Source organism: Solanum stenotomum, chromosome 6 (assembly GCF_019186545.1).
Source record: "Solanum stenotomum isolate F172 chromosome 6, ASM1918654v1, whole genome shotgun sequence".
In the NCBI taxonomy this organism is placed as follows: domain Eukaryota; kingdom Viridiplantae; phylum Streptophyta; class Magnoliopsida; order Solanales; family Solanaceae; genus Solanum; species Solanum stenotomum.
The window spans coordinates 53,376,360-53,391,859 of NC_064287.1; the positions used below are offsets into that span (position 1 = coordinate 53,376,360).

A 15,500-nucleotide genomic window follows, 5' to 3' on the forward strand; every position below is an offset into this window, starting at 1 on the left:
GTGGAACTAGTCTTTCAATTACGAGTTCAGTCGAATCAAGTTTGTATAAATTATTAATATTAAAAAAATTAGAATCACAAATTCATAAATTTTAACCCTGTCTCTAATTACTTGGACTATAATATTATTTTGTTGTAAATAATGTTTCATTTTTTTCTTTCTAAAATACTTTTATCATACTATCTTTTGTATTTTGTCAATTCCTTTTCCGAATTGCTTTTGTATTGTTTTTCCTCGAGCTAAGAAACTATCGAAAACAAATTATTCATCTCCAAGATAAAGATAAAATCTCCAAAATGACCAAATCAGACATATCAATACCGTAGCATGCCCACCCCTATCTGGTACACTTTGTTTTGTACTTTTATTTTTATTTTTTTGCTTTCCCATCCAATGTTCGGTATCCACATTGAAGTCCAAATAAATCCGGATGCGTGTCGAAAAGCCCCACATTAAGGGTAACACCGTTTCCTAACAAAGGCGATTCTGTACCATGAAGACTCGATTATGAGGCCTCTAATTAAGTACGAAGGAGTTTAAAAGTGAATGAAAAGCCACTAAAGCGTGGAAAAAAAACCGCTGGAATGCCTGAACCCGGTCTATCAAGAAAATGAATAGTAATAATCTGAACCGGGCAAAACCCTAAGGAGACCTATAAAACACCTTAGCATTACAAAACACAACTTCCCTCCAATTTGCCAAACACAGAGACTGACAGAGTGACACCCATTTGGCTAAAGCCTTCAAAGTAGCTGAATTCTGTTTTTTTTTTTTGTTTGGTGGGTAAAACTTCAAAAATGGATCAAGATGAACAATGGCTTATCAACTGCTTGAATGCTACGCTTGATCCAAATCAACAAGTTCGTTCTTTTGCTGAAACTTCTCTTCAACAAGCTACCCTTCAACCAGGTAATCTGGAGTGATCATAAATTAGTTGGTGTCAGCTGTATGGATACTTGATTTGTTCAGTTGGGTTTTATTCCATTGATGGGTCTGTGCATCCATGCTAAAGATTGGGTGGGTGGGTTAATTTTTGTGTTTGAGTTGTTAGGGAGGTGCTTAAAGTTCTCTTATTTATGTAAAGTTTGGATCTTGGAGTAGTTTAGTGAGTTTCAATTTTACTGTAGCTGGTTAGTGTGCAGTTTACCTTCCTTAAACCCCACTTGTGGGATTACAGTGAGTATGTTGTTGTATTTGCTTGGAAGATGCTTAAAGGTTTTGAATTTATGTAAAGTTTGGATCTTGGAGTAGTTTAGTGAGTTTCAATTTTACTGTAGCTGCTCTGTGTGCACTCTACCTGCCTCAGACCTCACTTGTGGGATTACAATGAGTATGTTGTTGTTGTAGTTGCTTGGAAGATGCTTAAAGGTTTCCAATTTATGTAAAGTTTGGATCTTGGTGTAGTTTAGTGAGTTTCAATTTCATTGTAGGTGATATTAATAGAATGATCATAAATTAGCTGGCATTGATGTGTTGGTGCATTCATGCTAAAATAAACGTGTGTGGGTTATTTTTTCTGTTTGAGTTGTTTGGAAGATGCTTAAAGTTCTCTTATTTATGTAAGTTTGGATCTTGGAGTAGTTTAGTGACCTTCCGTTTGGACGTTTTGGGGAGAGTGTGTTGGTTGAAATGGTGTCAAAGTACAACATTTTGACTTCAAATTTTGAAACTAACTGCCCCACAGGCTTTGGTATAGTGGTAAGAGCATCAAGATTGGTGTGTGCATAAGGTGCACGTGTTCGAGCTGTTGCAGACAAAAGTTTTGTATTTAAGTGGAAAAGGATAGAGCAGCGGACCTATTATATACTGAGTTTTGAACTGTGTGCTACTGGCTGTTGGGCTTTTGTGTTTATCAAAAAAGAAAAAGAAAGCTTAGAAGCTAACTGTTCATATCAAAGATTTGAGATACTCTTTTGTGGTGCAAAGGAAACTATGTAGATGAAACTGAAACATTACTAGAGTTTCTACAGTCCTTGTAGGATGAACAAGGACATACTTTTGTTATTTTGAATTATAAATTGGCTTCCATTACTGTCTTTGTGCATATGATTAGCACACTGTAACCTTTCTAAAAAAGATTGAGGTTCAGGCCTTCAGGGAGTTCAAAGAAAGAGCAATAAGAATGTGTTGGTTTGCTGGTTATTGTAATGTGAGGAAGTTGGTCAAAAATCTTGTTTGTACGCTATATAATTGTTGCAATCCAGCGTGACCATAATTTTGTAACCTCACGTAATATCATTTTTCTATTTACAACTTGGATGATTGTTCTTAACTTTCTTAATAGCATATTCATATCTCCAAGTAAGGCAAAAAAAGATAAAGAGAAATCATCGAAGCACTAAGTATTGTTGATCTATAAACATGTAATTCAACCCATGAAGTCTTGACTACTGACATAAGTTGCAGGTCTAGAACTAAGCTTTCTGCTATGTTTGTGAATTCTGGTGATCTATAAACATGGCTGGCTTTAGATATTCCAGGACTCTTCATGAATTTATTCATGTTATTTGAAAAATTTCTATAGATAGGATAAACTTTAACCTTTGTTAATTTTGTCTTCTCCTGAAGGTTTTGGAAGCTCATTGTGTAGAATTGCGGCAAAGAGAGAGCTACCTTTGGGATTACGTCAGATATCCTGTTATGTATATATATATATATATATATGTATATATTTCTCTGTGTGTATGTACACACACACAGACACACATATATAAATGTATATACTAGCTTCTTTCCTTTCAAGTTGTACCAATGTGATAATCCAGGATGACTAGGCTTTTGTGCGCCATTTTTTTGTTGATTGCTTTTTGCTTCCTTTTGGCCTTGTAAGCTTAACTTGCTTTTTACCTAGCTGCTGTTATTCTAAAACAGTTTATAAAGAAGCATTGGCAGGACGATGAGGAGGGTTTTGAGCATCCTGTTGTTTCAAGTGATGAAAAGGTCGCTTGTCCTGTTTCCCTTATTCTTTGGATCTGTTTCAGCTCCTTATTTTTTTTACCATTGTCTTATTACTTCTTTGAAATGCAAAATTTTAAGACATTTTGCAGTCTTTTAACATGTGGCTTTAACTTACTGTTAGTGTTATTAACTTTTTCCTCTTTAAAAGTCTAATTTTTTGGTCAGTTTGTGCTGTTAAATGTTGAATAGTCAATACTAGAACAACTGATTAGTTGGTTATCATTTGGCTAACTAGATTATTGTGATATATTCTCTAACTTTTGTTTAGAGGTAGCATGAACTTTCTTCAAGAAGATGCTGTTATTTTAACAGACGAAGGCCTCAAGCATTTGCAGTGGAGGCTTCCTTAGAAATTTTGTGGTTTTGATATCAATGGCTTTCTCTGCTATTTTTTTATTGTATGTTAAAGTTTAAACAATTTTTTGCTATTTTTTTGTATGGGAAGTTCGGGGTTTAGAATAAGAAGTATAGAGCAGTAAAAACAGCAATTTCCGTTATTTTGCACCGATTATACCCCCTTCTGATGTTGGAAGGAATAATAGTTGGGGAGGGCATATAAGTTTTTTCTCTGACTGCACCCCCTTCTGATTCTTGTAGGGAATAATAATCGAGAGGCAACTGTAGGCTTCTTAGGAATCCTTCAGGTTAATTGACCTACATAAATTTGCTTTTAATTCATTCTGAAAGGCATATATAGATGCGCAATGTGGTTTTAACCTTTAAAAAAACTTGGCTTTTGTAACTGCTATTTTTAGTAGAAAGATAAAAATTGGCTGGAGTAACCTTCATGACCATACAGTTTTCTTTTGTAGAACTAGAGGAATTGTGGTGATCAACATAATAACAACTTACAGTTGGTAACTGAAAAGATCAGATTTTAGATAGATATAAGATATAACAGTAGGATGTGTATACCTTCTCATCTTGTTTATAAGTTATAGATTCAAAAAGGAAGAAACCTATAGCAAATTGAGCAAGAGAGAAGGCTCCTGCTTGAATCTAATCTTTTTGTACCATATTGATAATCAGGATAGCAATAAATCAAGCTTCCTTCACGCAGCACCTACTCTATGAGGATCTAGATCCTATAGGTGTTTAGGGAAGCTCTGTTGTTTCACTTTCTCTATACAGATCCGTGGTGTGATTCTGTATGTTTGTCAGGTAGCTATACGTGACCTGCTGTTGCCATTGCTCGATGATCCTCATAGAAAGATCTGCACAGCCATTGGTATGGCTGTGGCATCTATTGCCCATTACGATTGGCCAGAAGACTGGCCTGATCTTTTACCATCACTAATGAAGTGTATCACTGACCAAACAAACATGAATGCTGGTGAGTCATTTGTTTCGCCTTATCATGCAGTTAACAGATTGGAATAAACTTGTTTTTGTCTTCTGAATTGTCATGCAACTTATTGGTTGGCATCCTTCTTTTGCTGACTGCTTAAAACTGAGAATTTAGAAGTCTGATGTTTAAATTGTGCAGTTCATGGAGCTTTGAGGTGCTTTGCTCTTGTATCAGCGGATTTGGACGATAATATGGTTCCAAAACTTGTCCCTGTTTTGTTTCCTTGCTTGCACACAATTGTTTCATCACCTCAGGTTAATTTTGTTTACTGTGCCTTTCTTTTAATTTGCGGAAGTAGATATCTTAAATGTCTGCAAATGGTAGTAGTTAGTAATTTCTTTTTCGTTCTTTTACTTCTTGTGTCACCCAGAAAGTATTGCTCTTCAGATTCCTCTCTTTTTCTGCAGATTTATGAGAAACCTTTGCGCATGAAGGCTCTTTCAATAGTCTATGCTTGCACCTCAATGCTAGGGGCTATGAGCGGTGTGTATAAGGTATTTTCATTCTGTAAGAAAAAACTTGAAGTTTACAACAATGTGTAATTATATCATCATTGTTTATTTTCTGTGTTAAGACGGAGACAAGTGCAATGATGTCACCTATGCTTCAATCTTGGATCAACCAATTCTCTTCTATTCTAGAGCATCCAGTGCAATCGGAAGACCCTGATGATTGGAGCATCCGGATGGAGGTCGATTTTCTTTGTTTTTGTCAAAAATATATGATGCCGTATCTTAACTTTTTGTGTCACAGATTATAACTTCCCCTTGATACGTTTAGGTTATAAAGTGCTTGAATCAGTTCCTCCAGAACTTCCCTAGCCTTATGGAAAGTCAATTTGGGGGTCAGTATCCTCATCTATTCTCCAGGACTAGATTACTCTTTAATGTTATATGTTAAAGTGACATTTCCATGCATAGATGATAAAATATTGTGACATTTCTGGCTTGTTTTGTTATCCTACTTCGTTTCAGTTTTTATGGGGCCATTGTGGCAGACATTTGTATCATCTCTAGGAGTATATACACGATCATCAATTGAAGGAATTGAAGATCCTTATGATGGGAGATATGATTCTGATGGTGCAGAGCAAAGTCTTGAATCATTCATCATCCAGGTAAAAGAGACGATGCTGTTGTAATCTAATAATCACTAAACAAAGCTTTTTTTTTTTTTTAAAATGATTTCCTCCTTCAGTAAAAACAAAAGTTTCAGATGTTCGGACTTTTAGATTTCAGGCGCTACCTATATCTGTTGCAACATTTGAAATTGCTAATGTTATGTTCTTTAACTATGTAAACCTGGAACTTCTTTCTCCTCTTTCATATGAAAGCAGAATTGTATTTAAAATTTAATCTTCAAATTATTAGATCTGAATTTTGTGGATCTCAGGTATAAAGTGGACATTGACTGAACTGGCGATTCTCATCTTTGTGTGTTCTTTTGTCTTAGCTTTGTCTATATGAGTGATACATTTTCTGTTGTGGTCTCGCAGTTGTTTGAGTTTCTATTGACTATTTTGGGCATCCCCAAATTTGTAAAGGTATGTTGCATAGCTTCTTTTAGTTATATGCACCTTTTTATTTATAATGGTTGATGATGGTTTAGAGTTTGAGATATCATTGTAGGTAGTCGGGAACAATGTAAAGGAGTTGGTTTACTACACTATTGCCTTTATGCAGACAACAGAACAGCAGGTAATGATTAGTTTCTTTTTCAATTGGTTTGAGATTCAAAAGCTGCGATTGTGTAGATCTGGTTTATTATGGCATAAAAGAATGAGAAATCACTCATTTTTGGTTATCTCAGCATGCTAAAAAACACATAATCATTAGTCAAACCTCTGATAAAAGATCCTTGGCCTTAACAAATTAGTTGAATAACCATTTACTGAGTGTACCTTAATTTTAAACATACTAAGATTTGTAGCATTTATTTGTTATAGAAGTAGAAGTACTTCCTATGGGCTTTGTGCCCCATTTGCTTCTAATTTCCAAACTGGGGAAGGTGACGGAGATTGTGTGTCACTAACCCAGAATCGTGTGGTCATGGTACCTGTGCATCTTAGTATATTTCTTTTGTAATCCTCTTGGTATCTTGTATGTTGACTTAAAGATGCAATTTCCTTGTTTTACTGGCAATTTAAAACCTGGGTTTGTCTACCTTAATTATGGAAAACTATTTAACAGCTATGCCTCTCTACCTTCTCAAGGTAGGGGGTAAGGCTGCACACACACCGCCCTCCCCGACCACACTTATGGGATTACATTAGTATGTTGTTTTTTAACAACTATTAGAGGGAAAAGAGTATTGTTATGAGTTCACCAGCAGATCATGTCCCCATGGATATCTAAGAGAGGGGATGCTAAACAGAGGACTGAGATGCTTGTCTTTCCACAGAGTGAGTTAGGGAAGTCGTCAGTTTGTCAAAGTGATTATTTTATTCAAGTTACACCAAAACATTAAAGATTGTAAACATTCAACTGAACCGACTGTAGCGCTTCTGTTCTGTTTCAAAATATCTATATTTCTTCCTCTCCAGCTAGTGGTAATGTTCTTCAGATTGTTTGGTTTAACCCACTTCACCTTCTGAGAGATTAAGGAACAGGCTTCGTGTAGATATATATTAAGTTCAAAATATATGGGCAGCTTATTTCAGTTGCTGATTATTAGTATCAAGGTTCTGTGTCTACTATCATTTCTGCAGTATTTTTATTTTTATTTTTATTATCTCTCCTCTCTATGGAATTGAGGTACCAATTTCTTTGTTTGCTACTTGATCACAACTTCACTTGCTTTTATACGTCTTATATAATTGTAATTACAAAAAGTAGTCGTCATATGCCTTTGTGTTTATCTTGTCTTTTGATTCGGATCCCAGGTTAATGCTTGGTCTGTTGATGCCAATCAATTTGTTGCTGATGAGGATGATAATACTTACAGTTGTCGTGCTTCTGGTAAGCTGTTTCTAGGTGCTAACTCTCCCTCTTTTCCCATAAACCCCTGACGTCTCTCTATTTCTCTCTCTCAGTTAACAGACAATCAATCAGTGGATAGAAATTATTAGTTATTTCATATTTAGGATCATTAACATAGTATTGCAGCAAGGGTTCCTGTCATCAGACTTGTGAGATTTTAGTTAGAAGGTTTAGTGCTTCCGTTAATGTGTTTGTGGTGGTAATTGCGTTAATTTTTATCCAAACATATCTTTTGCTTTCACCTTAGATGGTCTTTCTTGCCATCAAATTGTTGTACACTCTGTCAAAGGTACACAGTGTCATCACTTCACAGCTTCATGCAAAACATATTTTTTCTGATAAGGTAGGTTTAAGCTTCACACAAAGCATAGTTAACCACAAGAATGTACAAGCACTAATTTACTATCTAATATGACAATATTTTAAGTTGTTGAGGGTTGACTTGTTCTACCCTCAAGACCAAATTTGTTCTAGTGATGTAAAGCAGGTCAGTTTCACTTTATTTGGGCCTTTACTTCTGAGGAGTTCTCTGATTTCAATATGGACTGTTTTAGTGGTCTGTTAAAAAACTTAAGCTCATGATAACAAATAAAATAAAATAAAAGATCTTTTGTTTTCTCAGATTTGGGCGTCTTTATTGATGGCTGTGCTGTGCTTTCTTGCTTATTGATTTTATCTGTACTGTCAACTTGATTGTTGAGTTTCAGAACTCTGCATGCCAACTCTTGGCATGATATATCTATGCTATCGGATAGCTCTATTCTGTACTTCCTTTGATATGAAACTGTCATTCCAGGTGCTCTTTTGTTGGAAGAAGTCATTAGTTCTTGTGGTACACAGGGAATTCATGCTATCATTGACTCTGCAAAGACGCGATTTAGGGAGTCTCAGCAAGAAAAAGCATCTGGTGCTTCAGGCTGGTGGAGAGTAAGTGGAAAAGATATACTCCACCTGCTTCAATTTGTTTGTCTAGTTTTGACTTGGCATGGAGTTTAAAAACTTGTGGTCTTAAACTAAAGATACATAGAATGTACCAAAATATTTAATCTTGTGGTTTTAAACATGCCATGTGGAGCGTTGGAACTAAAGAGTTGCCAAAAAGGGAAAAAGACGTTCTTTTTGAAGCAGACTAAAAAGGCAAGTAAGGCAAACAAATTGAAACAAAGGGAGCAGTAGCACTATGTTTTGACAGCTTTGATGCTAATTAGCTTATTCAATCGTTTTCTCAATGCTCTATGCTATACATGGACTTTGGTATGGGTATTACTTATTAGATATGTGAATGCATCTAGCATGAGTAGTCTCAACTTCCAGCCTGAATTTTGGAAGATCTATGATAAGTAACTATAGGGAAATGAAGAGTCTAGTTAAGGACTAATATGGTAGAAAAACACTTTGACAAGCAATGTAGGATCATCAAGGTTTGTGACTCTGCTAAAGTTTATTAACCTTTTGTTAAACTGTGAATAATATTCTAACTTGCTTGGGTATCTACTTGTAGTCTGGTTTTGCATCATGATCTACGTTTAATTTCAACATATTGTCATAATATTTTTATATAATGAATGAGAAGTTTGATGTCTTATAATCTGTTGGTTGATCTTGTTTATAAAATCAAATGATTTCATTTACTGTATGCCAATGAGGTCTAGAAGTATATTTAAAATCTGAGTGTATGGGGTTTCTTCTATCAAACCTATACAACTGTTACAAAATGGAAGTTTTCTTCACCAAATAAGACGGTGATTATTTTACTCTCCCCTTATCCTGCCTAATACAAACATCTCCTGCTACTCTCATTGAGTAATATCTAGAAAAGACATGGTGGTGTTGTCTCCCATATTCTTTTCCTTTTGTTTCGTATTCTCTGTACCCTGCAGCACATGGTTGCAACATTGTCCTCGGGGGTACCTAACTAATTTGAGAACAAGGGTCCCATAATAGCAAGAGATAATCTCTATCCTCCTCCCCACTCTCCTTACTCATCAATAGCACCATCTCACCACAATCCTTCTTTATTCCCTAAGATTGTCGGCAGTAATAATTGCATTCCATACTACTAAACCAGTTTAGTAGTGTTTTATGAGTAATACTCTTGCACCATGCCCCCTGATAACTCTTAATTTTGGCAGATGAGGGAGGCAACACTTTTCGCTTTGGCTTCAGTGTCTGAACAGTTACTTGAAGCTGAGGTTCGTGTTACTTCCAATACTTTTACATGGTGATTTTCTGACTTTATGCTCATTAACTTAAAAAATAAAAGAGCATTCCTGGTAGATTCTTTTTTCTGTGTAAATTGTAGTAATTACTTATTTAGTTTTACTTTCCTCTCAGGCCCCTGAAATCACTAAAGTCAGTTTAGGAGATACCTTAGAACAAATTCTTTCGGAAGATATGTCAACAGGTAAATCCGGTTTTGTAGATCGAATTGGATTTTAGGTTATGTGGTATGGAGATACATGCGTGAGGTGAATATTGGATATAGTATTGACGCACACTGAGGTAGATGTTGAGATATCTCTAATAAATTAGTGCTCTTGTGGATTTTGCAGGGGTGAATGAATATCCCTTCTTATATGCCCGTATATTCTCTTCCATTGCTAAGTTCTCCTCCATGGTAATTGTCTTTGTAATTCCCATCAAAACAAGTGAGACTTTATCTTTCGTTTTACTATGCAACTATATGGCTCACAATTAATTGTTGCTTGCTCAGGTCAGCCAGGGTCTAATTGAGCACTTCCTATATGCAGCCATCAAAGCACTTGGCATGGATATGTAAGAACCTAATTTAGGACTTAATTCTACTATCAAAGAAAAATAAAGACCTCAGTTATTGATGATGATTAACTACAACAGGCCTCCACCTGTAAAAGTAGGGGCATGTAGAGCACTTTCTCAACTTTTACCTGATACAAATAAAGAGATTCTTCGTCCTCATTTCTTGGATATATTTTCATCACTCACTGATCTTCTTAAGCATGTAAGTAACTATGAAAGCAAACTCCTCCTTATTGTCTTTTTTTCCTCTGTGGTTGTTGAAGCTAAGGTTGACTGTCTGCTCCCCAGGCTTCTGACGAGACTATGCATCTAGTGCTTGAAACACTACAGGAGGCTGTAAAAGCAGGTAATTATTAGAAGAATTTAAACCGAGTATAAGTTCAACTTAGCATGCAGTTCCGCTTTGGAGTTTCAAAGCTTTTGAGTGGGGTATCTCTTAAAATTTTCCAAGTGCCCTATGTTTGAAGTTTCTAATGTATTTTACCTATGTAGGCCCTGATTTAGTGGTGTCCATTGAGCCAGTTCTCTCTCCCATTATACTCAATATGTGGGCTTCGAATGTTGCTGATCCTTTTGTCAGCATTGATGCTCTTGAGGTTCTGGAGGTAGCAATTGAAAGGCTATTCTTTGATTACAGAAATTTAATTTAGCAATGTTATAGGCACTTCACCAAAAAAATGAATCATGTTCTTGTATACATGTATGATGTATATATGTTGTAATATATATCTATTGGCTATTCTCTGAATCCTAAAATTTATGTGATGAAGAATCCAACCTCTAGATCCGCACCTGTATCGGGTACCCAAACCCGTATCTAGTTGCCTGTACCTGAGCAACATAGTTAACAAGTGTAAGCAAGTCAACCTATCGTGCAACGTGATGCCAAAACCAGGAGAACTTTGACTAACTGCTTTGGCAAAAATCAGTTCTGTCTTTGAACCTACCTCCTTTCCTTTGGCTCAGGTTAATGAGCAGTACATATTTGTGGTTTTTAGTAAATGGATATTCGTAATGAGCATTTATATATATTTGTGTGTTCGTTATAGATGTATTTGTGTATATATATGTAATGTTCTCGTTTTCAGATGGATTCTCACTTTTCATGCATTTGTCTCATTGAATTTATAGATTTCTTCTCCGTGACATAGCTTGCTTAAGGACTTCAATTATATTATCTTCTGTTACAATGTAAATTGACCTCCTATTGCCCTTTTGCTTGCAGGCAATAAAAAATGCTCCCGGTTGTATACACCCAGTGGTTTCTCGAGTTTTACCTTATATTGGGCCCATTCTAAATAATGTATGCTCTGAATTTTATGTCTTATTAAGGTGTTTTTTTAGGAATACGATTATCTTTTTTGAAAAAAGGTTGTATTAGTTATCGTGCCTGATAGAAGTTTCCGTCATCTGTCAGCCACAACAACAGCCAGAGGGTTTAGTTGCTGCTTCACTAGATCTCGTGACAATGTTGCTGAAGGTTGTGTTCTACGTAAAATATAAGGATCTTTATTGATATCATCCTTACGTAACTTTCATATTTCCTGTCTGACTGGAAGATAACCTGTTATAAAGTTATCTAATGTTACGATTATGTGTTTATTTCAGAGTGCCCCAACTGACATTGTTAAGGCGGTGTATGAAGTCTCTTTTGATCCTGTTGTTCGTATAGTCCTTCAAAGTGATGATCATAGTGAAATGCAGGTTATATATGTGAACTCTGTTTCTACTTGGAAATTGCTCCTAACTTATGCTTCTGTTAGTATTGCTTGGTATGATGGCAAGCTAGAAGTAACATATTGATGTTGGTTTGAGTCCAGAACGCAACACAGTGCTTAGCTGCTCTTATATCTGTGGGGAAAGAAGAATTGCTTGGTTGGGATGGTGATAATGCGTTTGCAATGAGAAGTTTGCTTGATGTGGCTTCGAGGTTGGGTTGTCATTCTTCCTCTTTCTTGAGCCCCTATTGAATCTTTTGAATTTCAAGTTATCTGGTTATCATGCTTCATTTTGTAATATGGGGCTGTAGAGCTCAAAGATCACTTACCATCATCTATTTCTGCTCGATGAATCTCTTTGATCTTCCTCTTTAACATGGTGTACATATGTCATATCAAGATACATACCAACATAAGTTGATTAAACTTTTTAGGACTATGTTACTTTGCTGTTATAATGGAATGCCGAAAGAAAATATAAGAAAGGAGAAAAAAGATTAGAAGGTGAAAACTGTAATCTTGTAGATTGCTTTAGTACTTCAAAAGTATAAGTTTAAAAGAATGGGAGGTTCATGCTTTTCATATGTTTGCTCTTTCGTCAGTATTTCCTCTCATTTTTTTAATTTTTCTTTTTGGTTCCTGGGTGGGCAGGGGAGGGAGGTGTACAAGCTGATGGTAAGACAACCACATATTGAGCTTGTCCTGTGATTATGTTGAGGGTTGCAGGATTGTAGACCTCTACTATACTGCTTGAATGATTGATTTATGCTGCTTGAATGGTTTATTGTTGACAATTACTGTTTGCAGGCTTCTGGACCCCGATCTAGAAAGTTCTGGAGCACTCTTTGTTGGGAGCTATATCCTGCAACTTATTCTGCATCTCCCTTCACAAATGGCCCAACATATCAGAGACCTGGTTGCTGCTCTTTTGAGGCGCATGCAATCTTGTAAACTTTCTGGGTTAAGAAGCTCTTTGTTGGTTATATTTGCCAGATTGGTATGGTTTCCTCATCCTTATTTGAGGATCTGTCTTTGCATTTTTGGCTGGTAACTGCTGCATATGTGTCAGTCTCGTTTCAGTCGCACAATGAACTAAATTTGTATATAAATGCCACTTTTTGGCAGTAGATGTTAAAAGGAAATAATGAGTAGGCTCTAACATAGATTTGTGGACTACACATACCACACATAAAGATTCTTTTTCCTAGTTAGCTTTTAGTTCAAAATACTTTAGGAGGCTTAAGGATCAGAACCAAAACAAAATTGTAATTTCTTTTCAATTTTTCCTAGAAACTGATATTTTGGTAGTCGTTTGCCACAGCACATTTTCTGATAGCACTCACATATTACAATGTTTCCATCCTTGCTTTGCTTTTAAATGCTTTTAAATAAGTGATTTGATAGACAAGTTGTAAAAGATCTTTCCTTCACAGATAAACTAGTATCTGCAAGTTTTTCAGTAAATGAATTTGGGAATCTTGGTGTTTTAACTGCTTATTCTCGTTTGTACTTGATGCTTTTCTATAGCAATGTGGAGATGCTGTAATGATCTAGAGGTGTATCTTTCTATGTAGGTCCACATGAGTGCACCTCATGCTGAACAATTTATTGAGTTATTGGTCTCAATCCCAGCAGAAGGTCATCCTAACTCCTTTGCTTACTTAATGGTTGAGTGGACAAAGCTGCAAGGCAAGTACACAGGCTTACTGGTCCTTCAGTGGCATTATTTAGGAACATGCAACTGCATCGTTTGAGCATATTATTGATCATTTCTTCTATTTGCTTCATCTCTCTTGTAGCTTGCTTAAGAGGTTGTGTGTCTTATGAGCTACACCATGACAGCTGATTGTATATTTTACTGTACTAATAAACGTGCTTATATTCAGGGGAAATTCAGGGGGCCTACCAAATCAAAGTTACCACTACAGCTTTGGCGTTACTTTTATCTACAAAGCATACTGAATTGGGGAAACTGAATGTTCAAGGCTATCTAATTCAGGTTGGTTGTATTTTGTTCTTGATTCTGTTAGAAGCAGAGTCCACCAAAGACTCAAATCCATTTTGTGGTATTTTGAAGTCCACTGCAGGAATAACTACACGCTCAAAAGCTAAAACAGCTCCAGATCAATGGACGATGATGCCTCTTCCTGCCAAGGTATTGTTACTGCTGCTATGGACATTTTCTGAAATTAACGCCTACATGTGTATTTTTCTTCGTATGTTTGTGCCACACTTCACATGAATATATGCCGAGTACTCGTCAGGCATGACACAATCTTTGTTTTATAGGACTTATAGTTCTTCAGTTGACATCACTTCCTCACCTGTTAATATGATAAATTGATATATTTTACCTCAGTTTGCATTTCATCTGTGTTTCAGCAATTGGTTTCCGATATTTTCTATGTATTCTTTTATTTTGGTGTGTTTTTAGGTAGATATGTAATCTAACTTTACTGAGTAGTTGAATCATTAGGTTTTCTAACAGAACTTGTGTTTATGGACATGATAGATACTTGCTTTATTAGCAGACGCCTTGATCGAAATTCAAGAGCAAGTTTTAGTTGGCGGGGACGAGGTAATTGTAGTCCTTAAAGCAACTGTATAAATACAAGCACATAAGATCCTAAATCTTGCACAAATTCCTTCTTCCAGGATAGCGATTGGGAGGAAGTTCAAGAAGCAGACGTTGAGACGGATGAAGCTTTAATTCTATCAAGCTGTGCCATACCCCGTGGTAGACCATCCCATGATTACCTTGACGCGATGGCAAAAGCCTTCGACGAGGTTTGTCAATGCTTCTCGTCTTTCTCTTTCTCATCTTTCATCCCATCAAATTAATCACCTCTTAATCCATAATACGTTTTACAGGACCAGGATGACGGTGACGATGATGACCTTCTTAGTGGTGCTGACCCCCTTAATGAGGTATTTGTTCAGACAAGATACATCATATCTTGAATCCTATCGTTCCATTCGTACGTATAAACTGACAATCCAATTCAACCACATCTTCTTCAGATAAATCTAGTGAATTATCTAGTAGATTTTCTCAAGAAATTCTCTCATAGTGAAGGAGCAATTTTCAGTCATCTTTTACAGGTCTGTTCAAGTGACTCGATGTAACGAATTTATACGAGGTATCTTATTTCGAACCCCTAGTTATCGTTTTAACAACCGATGTTTGCAGAGTTTGACGAAATCTCAACACGATGCTATTCAAATGGTGTTGAAGTAATGAGGATTCTTTTGTTGTACAAAAGGTGAGTACAAAGTTCATTGTGAAAGTATCTGGTTTTGGCCTAAAATGGTTCACTTTTCCCCATCCATTTTGGTTCTTGGTGAGTGACTATGAGTTTGTTTGTAAAGCGAAATTTTGATTATTTTCTTTCGATTTAAACGTGTGTAATTTAACGTAATGACTTATATTTGTTTGAGGCAATCGTAAATTTACATGATGTGAGTCGATTCTTTTATTGGTAATTTGATTATGTTCAAAATTGATTCATTATAATTAATATTCGATTATGAGAAACATATAATATCAAACATCGTTGTGACTGATGTTTAGGAGCTCGTGCACTTAAGTAAGCAACGAGAATAGCATACTCAGTGTAATTTCACAGATCGGGTTTAGAGAGCGTAGAATATCTTGTACGTAATGCCTACTTTGTGGAGATAAATTGATTGTTCATGAAAAATCTCTGGTTCAAGTAATGT

General features: G+C 36.0%; 1 protein-coding gene across 1 annotated transcript; it reads left to right on the top strand.

The window, feature by feature from the left end:
* The first annotated feature begins 697 nt into the window (after window positions 1-697).
* On the top strand, window positions 698-15,118 carry LOC125867514 (uncharacterized). The gene is made up of 33 exons (XM_049548043.1): window positions 698-909; window positions 2,569-2,630; window positions 2,848-2,940; window positions 4,120-4,291; window positions 4,445-4,560; window positions 4,714-4,800; window positions 4,881-4,997; window positions 5,087-5,150; window positions 5,281-5,423; window positions 5,802-5,849; window positions 5,935-6,003; window positions 7,188-7,263; window positions 8,081-8,211; window positions 9,417-9,476; window positions 9,619-9,688; window positions 9,837-9,901; window positions 9,998-10,059; window positions 10,141-10,264; window positions 10,351-10,408; window positions 10,555-10,667; window positions 11,288-11,365; window positions 11,480-11,542; window positions 11,671-11,766; window positions 11,883-11,992; window positions 12,588-12,777; window positions 13,355-13,469; window positions 13,667-13,779; window positions 13,858-13,935; window positions 14,293-14,358; window positions 14,436-14,567; window positions 14,652-14,708; window positions 14,802-14,882; window positions 14,971-15,118. Exons 1-33 carry the CDS (start codon window positions 798-800, stop codon window positions 15,016-15,018), a joined length of 3,069 nt encoding a protein of 1,022 aa, XP_049404000.1. The 5' UTR covers window positions 698-797; the 3' UTR covers window positions 15,019-15,118.
* The last annotated feature ends 382 nt before the right edge of the window (window positions 15,119-15,500 follow it).